Source organism: Lates calcarifer, linkage group LG10 (assembly GCF_001640805.2).
Source record: "Lates calcarifer isolate ASB-BC8 linkage group LG10, TLL_Latcal_v3, whole genome shotgun sequence".
In the NCBI taxonomy this organism is placed as follows: domain Eukaryota; kingdom Metazoa; phylum Chordata; class Actinopteri; family Centropomidae; genus Lates; species Lates calcarifer.
The window spans coordinates 23819932-23834654 of record NC_066842.1 but is presented as its reverse complement, the minus strand read 5'-3'; the positions used below and the strand labels follow the sequence as shown (position 1 = coordinate 23834654).

The 14723-nt window shown below is 38.4% G+C and overlaps 1 protein-coding gene across 1 annotated transcript in view; it reads left to right on the top strand.

Annotated features, from left to right (window-relative positions):
* Nucleotides 1-14723, top strand: part of syt9b (synaptotagmin IXb) — a 41111-nt gene that overhangs the window by 14040 nt on the left and 12348 nt on the right. The window contains 4 exon segments of the mRNA XM_018704185.2: nucleotides 785-960; nucleotides 4124-4341; nucleotides 4596-4791; nucleotides 4793-5137. Coding sequence (XP_018559701.1) covers nucleotides 785-960; nucleotides 4124-4341; nucleotides 4596-4791; nucleotides 4793-5137 — 935 coding nt within the window.

The following is a 14723-nucleotide window of genomic DNA, read 5'->3' as shown; positions in this document are numbered from 1 at the left end:
TAATGTATCTTGGACATTATGTCAGTGTATCCATGATATTGTAAATGTATCATGGGGTTTTCAGGGCATTCAAATTCAGACATTCTTTCTCTCTGTGGCATCTGATTCAGAACAACTAGCAAGAAATAAAACAGTGAAGAAAGCAATGATGGAGAAAATTACAGGGAGCACAGTCATTTCTCAAGTCTTCAGCTACTGAAGTACACTGAGCTCATTGTCATGTTCATGTCATGTTAAATGAAGAAATGCACATGGTCAGCAACAGTAGTCAAATAGGCTGTTGAATTCAAATGATGATTGATTGGTAGCTCATCTGCCTCAGGTAGGACGTGTTGGGCATTCTGAGATGCTTTTCTGCTCACCACAGCAGAAAAGTTCACCACACACACATATAATATACAAAACAATAATGGTGATACAAAATGATCTGTTAAACTCACTGTAAACATGAATTCCTGATCAGCCAAATCAGTCATACTTTCCAGCGATTGTTTTTTGTTTTTGAGGGCTGTTTGGAATTTTTTTACTGCTATATTGCATTTTTGCACCTCATCATCAAGGTAATGTGTTGCTGTCTTGGTGTAGCTGGATTATCCACAGAGTATTTTTTGCCTTAACTTTTGCCACCACAGTGAGAAAATTTAAGGCATTTTCTCTCATTGCATTTTTCTGAACAAACACAGTCTGTCCTCCCTGGGGAGCCAGGTTTGTCTGTGCCAGCGTTATTTTCACTGGCAAAGCTGTGTCCACTGTTCACTGAGTGTATCTCTCTCTCCATCTCTAGATGTATCAGTGAGCCTGTTGTCCCTGCTGGTGACCACCTGCGGTCTGGCTCTCTTCAGTGTCTCCCTCTTTGTCTCATGGAAGCTGTGCTGGGTGCCCCTGAGTGGACGTTTCCTCCCTGATGTCCTCAAGGGGACGCACTTCCTGGGAGGAGACCAACAGCCCGTGCTCACTGAGGTAAAGAAGAAGAGGGGCTCACAGTCAAAAGTTTTTGTATAGTGAGCAACTTATAGTTTGCTAGAAAAGTAATTAATAATTTCTTAATAGAACCAAACATAACCCTTTCACACATAGTGGTCACTACAGTGGACAGCTATTAAAAAGCTGTTTTTTTGTATATGCATGTTTTTTGATAAGAAAGATAAGAAAATCCTTTATTAGTCCCACAGCAGGGAAATGTACATTGTTACAGCAGCATCAAGGATTGTAAAAAATAGAAAAAGGAATAAATAAGAGTAAAATACCAAACAAGATATAAACAAGACAATATTATAAATATATAACAAAAAAACACTATACACAGGACAACGTAATAAAAATATAAACAAAAATAAAAAAAATATACACAGGACTATATACATAGACACAGATTGAATGCATACCAATACTGTACAGTTTGAAATAATATTGCACAGCTGTTTCATCAGTGGATTAGTGTAGACTTTATTGTTCTTGAACATACTTCATCTGCAGTATCCGTTTTGGCTGTGAATCAACTGCTTCATGTTAGTAGAATGTAACTTAGATTTTTTGTAACAAAAACAAAGTTATATGCAGAGTAGTTCCATTATGAATCCATTGTAGAGCTCAAGTACAGCACATGATAGAAAGGCCGTAGGGATAGCGAAGCAGATACCACCTGAGTCAAATGAGAATGATGCTAATGGCAGTGATGATGAATGGCTGCCACAACAAGAAGTACTGACAAATGCTAGCAGTAGTGACAGTGGAGCTGAGGATGCTGAGAATCTAAGGTGTCAGGAGCAAGGTTCAGTGTTTCTGCATTGCGCTGAACAGTAGCAAAATATGTGAACACATTAGTTTAACATTATTAGAAATTCATATTATTTTATCATTTTAACATAATATATAATTCTGTTGATTTGTTTGTTAAATACATAGCTCTTCAACTGAAAACTCAAATGCACACAGTCCACCTGAGTGGACATGTGAGAAACTCCTTGAAAGAATTGTGTTTTAAAAACTTTTTTTTTTTATGCCTAAAGAAGAATAAAAATGTAAGAGCAAAATGTGTCATTCTCATGATTATGGTAATACCACAATATAAGAGCTAATGGTTTCCTACCTCGTGTGCAACAGGCCCTGTAGGGACTGAGATGCCAGTTAGATGTGTAACTCTATGTAAGTCTTGCTGACTGTTGGCAGTTGGTCCATCTTAACTCCCATCGTCATGGCTTATTCTGATACTTTATGTCCGTCATAATTAGTGTGCCTGGCAAAAAATCCCACCCTTGTTACTTTTGTCTCTTCCCGTTAGGCCTGACTGTGCTCAAGACCAGGGAGGGAGTACATTGTGTTTTTTCCATGTAGCTATCCTACCTTAAATGTGAAATAGAATGTGTATCTCGGGGTTAGACCATACTGATGCACTTGGTGAAGGAGCTCTGTCCTGTCAGTGCTGAGACTGATTGACTCTGTTACTTTTCATTATCACTACTTATCATTCTGCTCTATCATTTGATTCAACCTTTATTAGATCACAAAAGACAAAACATTTGTTGAATAATCGTTTATTAATTTCTTCCTTGACAAAAAACACTGAGGATTTCATAATTCATGCATGAAAGTGTTAAATAATAATTTAGTTAAGTAATAATCTTCCATTTTTTTAAGATTATTATTATTAAGGTTGTTTTGCGGTTGTTTTGCATTTTTGGCTAGGTTTATAATTCCAAGCTCAGCTCTACCCAGCTTTAATCTGATTGGACGTCTACTGCATTTACTGCATCTACTGCATTTAACAGGGAGTTTAACAAAGACACATTTTTTCTCCCTTTTTTTGCCAAATAATCTCATACTTATTTTATATTTTGTTTTCTAGGGTTTTTTCCAGAGCTGTCTCCCACCGTCCCTTTTTCTAGCTCTAATTCTCATTTCATTTGTGCATTGCATCAACTAGCATACTCAAAAACTGAACCCTTTTTTTAGTATGTATACTCACTCAAGTATACTCTACTTAGTCAGTTTTCCAATGTGAACACATTGCATTACAGTGTGCTGCCCTAAACTAAACTCTGGGGCCTATAATATTAAAACTCACTTGTCATTAGTACCAGTAATCACAGTGATCACCAAATCAGCCAGGAAAATTTGCCTTTTCACTTTCTTGCTGACATTTACATGAGATGTTTTATAAAATTCTCACGCTAATTATTCATTTGGAACTAGATGTCGATTAGCCTTGAACATTTTTTAGAAATACATATCTAAACTTAATAAACACATTATATCTTGTTTGTTTTATCTGCAAAACAAAAAGAAATGTAAAAACAACAAATTATGTTTTTAGTAGAAATTATGTGGTTTAACTATGTCTTCGTATTCTCAACAGAAAAGAGAATACGCTTATTTCCCAAAATTCTGAACTAATATACTAAACTTTATAAGCATTATACTAAACCATCAGTGTTGATGTGATGTTACATTTGAGCCACAATAACCACAATTTCCTACAGTGCCAATGAAAGCCATCCCTAGAATTGCATTACACAAATCTGTAACCCAGGATATGTGGCTGCTGTGCTACAGGAACAAGCCTGCAGCACCCGATGTTTCATATATGAGTGCTTTTTAGATGTCTTCAGTTTAAAAAAATAAAACAAAGGAGAGAGTGTGTTAAGAATTAAACACGTGCTGCACAGAAGATATCTACAGTACCACTGTAGACCAAATTTAGCTTAACATAACAGTGAAAATGGCCTTTAATCCATGTCACAACTTGAAAACATACATGTTGTACATGGTACTTTTAGCAGTAAGTAACAAATGTTGATGTTGTAAATACTAGTCCATACTGATTTTGCAGATTAGATATTGCTGCAACAGCACACTAACTAGCAGATGAGCTTTCAATTGGGGATATCTTTACACAATAAATCTGTTAATCTGTTGTTATTTGTTATTAGTTGTCAGATGATTGCTAATCAGTCACACACATCACATGACATGACTGTCATTTGTTTTTTGTTTAGTTTTGTGTGTAATCACAGCTCAGAGTCATTATGGCTCTGTCCTCAAATCCCCCAACATAAAATGTCATTCCCAAGTGCACACTAAAATAGTATTTGCAGCAATGTAAACACTGATGTCTGTTGTGCAGGTGGATGGGGAGGAAAGGGAGTACAGTGAGGATGGCTGTGTGAAGGAACCTTCAGGGCTGCCCACGACTGTGGCTGTCCCAGAGTCAGCCCTAAAGATAAGCCACACATCACCTGACATCCCACTGGAGACCCAGGCCAAGGTGGAGAAAAACCAGGTCCACACTCTGGCCAGGGACAGGGTCCAGAGACAGATTACTGAGCCTACCTCGTCTGTACGGTCAGCACACATCAATCCCTAAACCTACTGTCCAGCCTTTGGTGTTGGCAGGTTAAACATAGATGGATACATACACACAGTCATACCACTTAGAATTTTGTTTCAGAGATACTTTATCACATAGTTGATAGTATTTAATACATCAGGCTTAAAGGTACATAGTGGCTTCAACAGTTGCCTCACAGATGACAAGAGCTAAAAAGAGTGAAAATGTTTTGAATTATTTCATGTTTTAATTTTATCCATTATTACAGGCACAACTCCATCCGTCGTCAGATGAACTTGTCCAATCCAGATTTTAACCCTGCTCAGTTCCAGCGGCAGGAGTCTCTGTCTGGTTTGGGCCGAATCAAACCAGAACTCTATAAGCAGCGTTCAGTGGACGCAGAAGATGGGCGTCACAGTGACAGCTGTGGGCGTCTCCATTTCATCTTGAAGTTTGACTTTGACCTTGGAACAACTAATTGTGAAGATCCACAAGGCCCAGGACCTTCCCGCCAAGGACTTCTCAGGTACCTCCGACCCTTATGTCAAGATCTACCTGCTGCCTGACCGCAAAACCAAGCACCAGACCAAGGTGCACCGCAAGACGCTCAACCCAGTGTTCGATGAGGTGTTTCTCTTTCCTGTGGCATATGCAGAGCTGTCAAGCCGAAAGCTGCATTTCAGTGTCTACGACTTTGACAGGTTTTCACGCCATGATGTGATAGGCCAAGTGGTGGTGGACAACTTCCTGGATCTTGCTGACTTTCCCCGGGAGACAAAACTGTGCCGAGACATACAATATGTAACCTCGGTGAGATACCACCTTTCATCCATTTCTTTATATTTTGTTGCTAGCTCTTCTAAATGTGTTTTAGAGATCATATTTACATACATTTTTTGCAGCATTTTTCCACTTGGATACATTCACTGGTCCACTAAGGCAAAAGTATCTGAAATAGCCCAAATTCCATGTCCTTTCTTCAGTCTTGCCAAAATCTGCTTGATCAAAAAGAGCAAAAACCCCTGTAAAGGCCTATTACAACAGCAGAGGGAAGGAGATATATCAGTGGACTTGTATCTCATTTCCCTTCCAAGTGGAACTCATCTGTGGTTTCAAGAGACAGAGACATAGAAATATACTTAGACACAGTTAATGTTTAATGAATGCAGTAGGAAACACTGGGGGGTAGTGACCCAGATCTGCACTGACATAAGACTGGGAATGGTTTGCCAGAGATACAGCAACATTGTCTATATCACGTTATTCACTTGGATAAATCTAAAACTTTGGTACTCTGTGTAACTCAGTAAGGAAGTTAAATCCTCCTGATATGGTTTGCCTCTTGTGTTGGGTGAATATTGCAGGCTGGTGTGACTCAATCTGGGATAGAAATGTATCTTTTCTATTTTAGGAGCAAATAGTGACACAACACCAAGCAGGTAAACACTAGAGATAGAGGGCTGATAGAGATCAGGGCTGATACCGATACCGATTATTAGTAGTCAAGGAGTCCGATAACCGATATTTGGAGCCGATATTCATTTGCAGTAAAAGTGAAAATATTGACGTCAAAATTTTGGATAATACAAACTCCAACACTTAACTACGTTTAAATGCCTTTAAGCATATGTTTATTAAACAGCTTTTCAGACTTGCAACATGTTAAAGGTTTTTTTTTTTTATCTTAGACAATAGACATCTTTGTTTTAAAATAAACAAAAAGTTTAAAAAAAAGTTAAATGAAAACTTAAACATAATAAATAAATAGCTCCCTAAAGTTTTCTACAGTAAATAAAGTTTTCCAAAATTTCAATATAACTGAAATGTTATTTCATCTTTCACTTATCTTTGTTCAATCAATAACAATCAAAAACAAAAGTGCAGGGAGTTCCCAGGGTCAGCAGCATCTCTTATAAAGTTAATTTAATTTTTTAATAAATAAATAAATAGCTTCCTGAAGTTTTATAAAGTAAATAAAACAAAGTTAAATAAAATTTGCACAGAAATGTGAATCTCAAATCAATTAGTAGTCTCAGTTGAGCAGCACCAGATTGTGGTGCAAAAAGCAGAGTTATTCAGTGTATGTGAGCACTGTGCATGCACAGCTTTCACTGCTGATTGGCTGTTACCCGTGCTGTGGCTCTGTGTGTAACCAATCAGATGGTGCTGTGGGTGGGACAATGCTGGAGACAGAGTAGTGACTGCAGACAGAGAGGCGTGGCTGCATAAGAGCCAAATTAACCCAGTTTTAAATTGATCTTGTATCTCCCGTCGGTTTTTTAAAAAAGGCTGATGCCGATATGCGTCTAAATGCCGAATATCGGCGCCGATAATCGGTCTATCCCTTGTAAACACCATATTTATCAAGATAGAGGCTATTTTAACTGAGGATAGTGCTGTTGACCATGAATACATGAGAATTCACATGATTTCATAGTTTATGAATAATATGTGCAAGATTTACCCCTATGTAACAGTTCCTATAACTAAACTACTAAGGAGATAATAACAGATAATAACAAACTATTTATATTGGAATTGTTTTATTAACAGTATACAGTGACAGTATTTTCTATGGCTTGACAGTGTAGAATATAGTTAATGGAAACCTAATGAAAAATAGACCCTTCAGAGGTGCAGTGGAGTCTGTAAAAGAGAACAAAATTCCAGTGACACTTGTAGTATAGAGAATAACTTGAATACTTTTGTATTCTTTTGTATTGTGTTTTGATTGAATGGGTCTAAAATATGAACGCTAATATAAATTTATATTCGTTTTTATATATTTTCATATATATAATACAATATAATATAATCTTACTGGGCTGTGCTTTATTATCATCATGATGTTTTATTCCCTCTGAGAACTAAAAGTATCTCCACCTTTGGTTGTGTGTGTAAGTGTTTGTTTGTACACTATAATAATAGATTGGATATTTTTGTTATACAGCCTTGGAAAATTTCCTTGTATCTAATCCTTTTATTACTTGTGAACATAAGACCTTTTCAAAGAAGAGATGTTTGAATCAGGCAAACTGAGCCAATGCCAAGGATACAAGGTTCGGTGAAATTTTGCAGCTGTAAGCCATTTACATAAAGAAATGAGGCCATCACTTTTTACTGCTAATTTAATCAGTTTCTTGTGCTTTCATTTTGCTGTACTGTTTGGGTGGAGGAATGATTTCAGAATTCTGGCCTCAGTGCAGACTATATAAACTGTAGGCTTTTTTGATTAGAAGGCTACCAGTTTTTTCATAGTGACTGTATCCTTGTTGAGGTTATATTATCTGTCGTTTGCCTCTACTCTCTTTAGAAAATACATGTGAACATGACAGGCTTGATGATACAGTTACAAATGGTAAGCTATATAACATCCCTAGTGAGCTTCAGTTTTTAAATCTCTGCATCTACTTCATGGATTTACACAAAATGTTGTTTATGGTTTTCAGGGGCTTCTCACCTGACTGCATTCCCATCAACCTCAGATGTAACTTATGTTTACAGTCAATTACCTAATCTTAGTATGCTAACACACTAAATGACCACAGTGACCATGGTTAACATTGTGCCGTATAGAAATAATGTCATTGTGATCATGTTCATATGTTACTGTTAGCAGCTCCAAGCACTGCAGTGCTGCAGGGCAGAGTCACAGAGCTGCCAGTATAGCTGTAGAATTGTTCAGGTGATATTGTGTAGACCACAGTTATAAGCAATTATGAGCAGCCTACTACAACTTAAGTATAGTTGTTGAACATATGTACACTACCTGTCAAGGTTTTAGAACACAAATTTTCCAATTGTTACTTAAATGTATGCAGTGTAATGTCTCCGTGTACTCTAGAATTAAAACTCATAACAAATGAATAAAGTTTTATTTTTAATCTTTTCAAATATAAATTTAATCAACATGTTTTACTTGTCCAGGAGTTGCACATAATCAGCAGCTCTACAATGGCAAAGAAACATTATTTGGAAAGATGTGCAAAAAAAAAAGGAAAAAGGAAAAAGGAGCTCAAATGCCTCCTCATCCTCTATCATGAACAGAGGAGAGGTGTCCAGTCTGAGAAGTTTGCTGATAACTGAGTCAAAGTAAAATATACACATAGCAACCAGTGTGCTCCCAACTACGGTTTGTCTGTCTTCTTTTGTTACTTGCCTTTGTTTCACCGTTCTGATGGCAATATACAGAACTACTTCTTCAATACATACATTGTCCTCAGAAGGGATCAGAAGGTTTGTTCAAACATTGTTTTTGTACAGACAGAGAATTTGTAAGTAATCAACAGAAGTTGGGGCACCTGTAGGAATAACGCATTAATGTTGAAGGCTTCATTCAAATCCATTGAGGCATTAAAAAATGTAAGTTAAACTATTTCTTAATCCCTGAAAAGGTCAGTTTTCTATTAAACTTTTATTGGTTTTTTTTTTTACCTTCAGTATTTTACCACTGACCTTTACGCATTTAAGGTTTAAGACATTTAAGATTATGACCTGCTTAAATTTCAATAAAAGGTGAAAAAAATGGGGGTGCACAAAAGGACTAGAAATTCAGCATATCAGAGAAAGTGTTTCAGGAACCTACCTCTGGTGGAGTGTGGCCACTACTCAGCCTGATTTTTGGGAGAGGCTTTGAAACTGTGGGAGAGACACAGCTACTCCTCATAAAGTAATTAACTTCAAAACCAGAAAATTAGCTGGGTCAGCACTAAACCAGTTTTGACCTGTTATTGCAGTAATAGAGAGACCCAGTGGGATAACTCTTCCACCTTTTAGCACACCCATATGTACACACACTCACTCTTGTTGGTTCACAAATATTGTTTTAATACCATTCAGACTCTAACAGACTTGGCTAAATAAGGTCAGTTAAATGGGTTAGAACCTCCTTTGAGGCACCCAGCTTGTGAACTATAGCTGTCCTGTCTTTTGCATCCAAGACTGAGGAGTTCACTCAAACATGATCAAACATGATCCTTAATCACGTATAGTCATGTGAAAAAGAAGATACACCCTCTTTGAATAATATGGTTTTCTGTATGAGGACATAATAAAAAATCATCTGGTCTTAAAATTAGATAAATAGAACCTCAGATGAACAACAACACATGACATAATACACCGTGTCATTATTTATTTAAGAAAAACTAGGCCAAAATGCAGGAGCATTGTGTGAAAAATTAAGTACACCCTTACTGCTATCTTTCACTATTAAACAAAGAAACGGCAATAAATACATCTAATATCAATAACTTACTCAAACGAACAAAGGAACAGCAAAAACTATAACAAATGTCAGTCACTTACTCAAACAATGAAACTTAAGGAAATTTAACTTCAGCATGCAGATTAACATGATGCAGCAAACAAAGGGAGAGAGTGTTCAGGCCCTAATCCAGGCCTCTTAAGAGTTTAGGTGTGGCCCAGTAGGTTGGAGGGCTAAGTTCAACCTTCCTGGGGCTGATCAGGAAGTATGGTTTTTAACAGGGTGTACTTTCTTTTTACTACTGTACTACTGAACTTTTCCAACTCATGTTTACCTTGAGCAACTTTGAAAAAGGTTGGCATGGTGGTGCAGTGGTTAGCACTGTTGTCTCACAGCAAGAGGGTTCCAGATTCACCCCCAGTTTGCCTGGGGCTCTTTTGTGTACTCCCTGTACCTGTATGGGTTTTTTCCAGGTATTCTCACTTCCTTGCACAGTCATGCAGGTTAGGTTAACTGGTGACTCTTCATTGTAACAGATTAAGAATTTTTTTATGTTGTTAATTAACACATTACATCCGTAATTTGTAGTATACAGCAGTAACATCTATCCAGTTCATTGTAACTTCTTGTTTCTTTAATCTGTTACTATAGTTCTCAGAGTGAAGAGAACTGTCATTATCTAGTTCTCCTCCCACTCTGAGAGCTGTACTATGAGAATTTGGGGTTAGCAAGGTAGCTTCAGTTACATCACCATGGTAACTTATGCTGCACACCTAACCTGCTTCAGAATAGGTTTTGTTCGAGATAACAGATCAACGCATATAAAAGCACCATCTACTGACCAATCACTTCTCTGGGAAATTGGCATCACCATTCATAGAAGATCCTGTGGACCTCAGTGTGCAGATTGTTCAGAGACAGGAAAAACCCCTCTGCCCTTCTGCAGTGATTTTAATATGAGATATACTATAGATTCTCATCTGAGAGAATTACTTATCTGTGTCAGCTTCTTGAGCCGTATGTTGCCAGAGCAATATGTCATGGTCATGCATTTACAGTCCCCAAACTGTATGCAGTGCCTTACTTTACTTTTCTGTGAGTACTTTTATGTGGGCAATGTGGATAATGGAGGGCCAGCTCCTCAGCTGTAAGACCTCCTCCTGTCCCCTTCATTCAATTTTTTTCCTGTAGACTGCACACAATGTGAAATAAGCCATTTCAGTGTGCTTTGATATATCTTTGTGAAATCATCCTTGATATCATCTGACTGGTTGACGTGCTAAGGCCTTGCACTTAGTTACTTATGCTGGAACTTTTATGTTACAGCATTTTGCATCTGTGAGGGAGGTCTAAAGAAATGTAAATATGTTTCTACTCTCTCTCTCTCTCTTACTGTCCTCAGCAGAACTAGGTTACCTCCCTTGGGATTACAGGGAGGAACCCTGCGCTGATCCAGTCTCCAGTCCATGTGCATTAATCATGGCTCTTGGCACAGAAGCCTCTGGCCAAGCCTGGCCATATGCACTGGACTATAATATACACACATTTCTGAACTGCTTGCTTAAAGAAAAATAAATAAGGTTCATCCTGCAGGGTGTACATTAGAAAGTCAGTCATGGGGGTGCTGAGACAGTCCTAGTATAGTCTGTGGTGCTTGAACTTGTTACTGTATACCTAATTAGACAAGTTGATTAGTATTTACAGTCTTGGCATATCCCTTTTGTGAGTTTTTGTGGAGTTTAATTAACTCCAACCTCAAGTTTACCATGTAGTCCTCTTCTGCATGGATTCATGTTGAAGCTATAGCATCTAACTTAATCCACACACCAGTAATTAAAATTTTCCTCTGGAAGCCATATGTTGCTGGCTCAGAATGAACCTGGCTTGACTTGGCCCTGCATTTCTCTTTCACTCTGCAGTCCCATAATACTGGTGACATTAAAACAAGATATAATTAATGATCACTCTATATGAATGGGATTCTAGTTCTCTGGACTGCCATTGCCTTATATAGCATGTTCCCTATAGTCATAAAAAAACAATTATAACTGTGGACATCATTGTCACAGCTGGTTTTTATGAAGTCATAGACAGAGGACTTACCCTTGTTTCTTGTTGGACAAAAATAAATAAATAAATAATAAATCATAGAGATTACAGAATTAATTAGGGATGCTCTGATACCACTTTTTTCAAACCGATACGATACCGATACTTGCCGATACCAAGTACCGATACGAGTACTTATTAATGCCATTACACTTCATAGATAGATTTTTAACAAACAGAATGTCTTCAAGGCAGGAGTAGGCTAAGGTGGAATGTTTAAAATGTCCAACTATTTTCCATCTGACTGCCACAGCATCAGCCACGCTCCTCTGTGCTAAAAGCCCCTCATTAACAGCCAGCTAGCTGGAGGGTGTGTGTGACACAGGGCAGGCTCGGGAGTCCAGCGTCACTCATGGCTTTGATCATGTTTTTTGCATTATCACGTAGCATAACATGAACAGAGCTTTTAGGGACCCCACATGTCTGAAGCATGTCATCAAACACACCTTCAATGGCTTGGCTGGTGTGCGAATCCCTAAACTGTTTTGCATGCAGTACGACTCTTCACTGGAGTAAAATCCTCGTCATTCTGCTGTGCAGTTAAACTAATGAGGGACACCGGGCTAACGCTGCTCATCCAAATATCAGTGGTGAAGCTGAGGGCTGAGATGTCTTGCAACAGGCTGCGGATGTGCCTCTTCACAAACTCGTGTAGCTTTGGCAACACTGTGTCAGTGATGTGGTGTCGGCTAGGGATCTCATACCTCGGCTCCAGTATGCTGAGAAGACGTCTAAATCCTATATTATCAACAACCGACAATGGCTGGTCATCAAGAGCAATGTACTGGGTCAGAGCCTCTGTTATTTTCACTGCACGTGGGTTGTCTCTTAACATCTTCTCCCTCTTCTCCAGAGTTTGCTGCAAAGTTGGTTGTTGCTGTTTGCCATTATTAGCAAACGCTTTGAACTCAGTGTCGTGTTGGTTTTTTAGATGTTTTATCAGAGCATAATTTGCAGTCTGCTTTACTTTAGTCACCATCATCCACTTTGAAATACCTCCACACCGCCAACATTGCTCCTCCGTGCTCTCACTTTGCACCTGACTGCCCGAGTGAACGTCACGCTGCCGTAAAGTGGTATTGGGCTGTGGTATCGGAACAGTTTTACGAGTATGAGTACAGCAACAGGGTATCGGACCTGATACCCAATACTGGTATCGGTATGGGTGCATCCCTAGAATTAATACCTGATCGCACTAGCATCTCAAATGACTAATCTGATTGATTTCAGTGCAATTGCCACCATCAATGGATTCACTCATGGAAACAAAGTAAAGTCATGCAAATTATTAGTGTCACATTCAACTTTGAACTTTGGCCTAGTTTGCCTCCCATTGACCAATACCAAACTGCCTCAGTAGTCCCTTTGAGGGAATGGAGAGTTATTGTAACATATTAGCTATGTCAGAATAAACTGCTTAGGAAAAGTGGGATAGTTTCCAGACTGTTATGACCCAGGAGCTGTGTAAATTAATAAATTTATTGTCTTGTTAGTGCTAGTTCACTAACAGCAGATAACAAGCTTGTTAGCCCAGAGGGCTTTTTTCCCACCTTCAATAACTCAGAACATGGTGCCAAGTGAGAATAAATTACACAGAGAAAGTAGAAGGAAGGTCAAATTGCTAATGACTAGTGCTAGCTTCACTTGCTTTTGTGTTAGTGGTTAACTCTTCAGCTATAGCAGTTTAACAACTGGCCCTAAGAGTAGTCACTACATTACTATGTGTGTAGAACCTCACAAAGATGCAATTTGATTTTCCACCTCTGGTGATAAAAGGGCTTTATACAAACTCTTAACATGATTTTTTTTGAAATATTTTTTGCTTTACAGCTCCTAAAGAACAGATTAACTCAACAAGTAACTGAATATCTAGCTTGGTGCAGATTAGTATGATGGTTTGAGAGTGTTGAGAGACTTCCCAGCTTGACTATTGAGTATGTGTCAAGAGATTCAGTTTGCTGTTGGACGTATATCATGCTGTTACATGTGCATTCCTGCCTTCTTTCTTCAACTGAAGATTTTCAAGAGAGACAAAGACAATGAGGAGTTCAGAGACACTGTAACCTGCAGCTCCTGCAGGGCCAGTCAATACTATCGACTGCAGTCTGGTTGGCTTGTAATTAGGACCTTGATAAATGGGGTCAGCATGTGCATATGCAGTGTGTGTGTGGGTGTGTGTGCTTAATTCAGTAAAGGAGTTTCCCATTTCCCAACAATGACAAATGGAAGCATATAACAAGCACTTGTCCTCCCATTTGCCCTTATTGACTAAGTGAGAAATGCGATTCTCCAGATGCTTATGGTCAGTCGAGTCAGTAGAGGATCCTAAATGTATTACAGGGGCAAACATTATGATATAGCCTATACAGAGAACCTTTTTCTTCTGTTTTAGCTATCTTTCATGACTGTTTACTGTTGACACATCACCTGTGCCTTCATTTCCTGTGTGTAAACTACTACATGGAAGTTTTTATTAGCTTATCATAAAGACTGGAAGATGGGGGAAACAGGTAACAGCCTCCTTTCAAAGTTCAAAGGTATGTTCACCAATGTACACATATGTGGTCAAATTTGTTCATTATCACGCATACTAAGACCTCTAACTCTCAGACTTTTTCTTTAACAAACTAAACATATGTGTTTTGGGTGGCAGTGGCTCAGGAGTGGTTCGATCCCCAGCTTCTCCAGCCCGCATGCCGAAGTATACTTGGGCAAGATACTGAACCCTGATCAGCCCCACATTTCCAAATTAATGTTGATGATTTATTGAAATGCTATGTGTGGTGAGCATTTCTGTTAGAGGGCACTTTTTGATAGCTATATATCACAGTCTTTCTCTTTGATACACATGTTTACATACAAAATGTAAAACAACTGATGCACACCTAAATTGAAGTGAGCCCCATGTACAACACAGTGCCACTTGGAGTACTCACACAGCTCCTTTTTTACTGTCTCATGATCCTTTACTGAGAGTTATTAAGGATCCTTCAGCCTAACCTGATTCTGTCAAGATATATTTATCTATACAGCTAAAGTTCAAACTAAGCAGTGATTTATTTACTTCCACCATGTTCATCC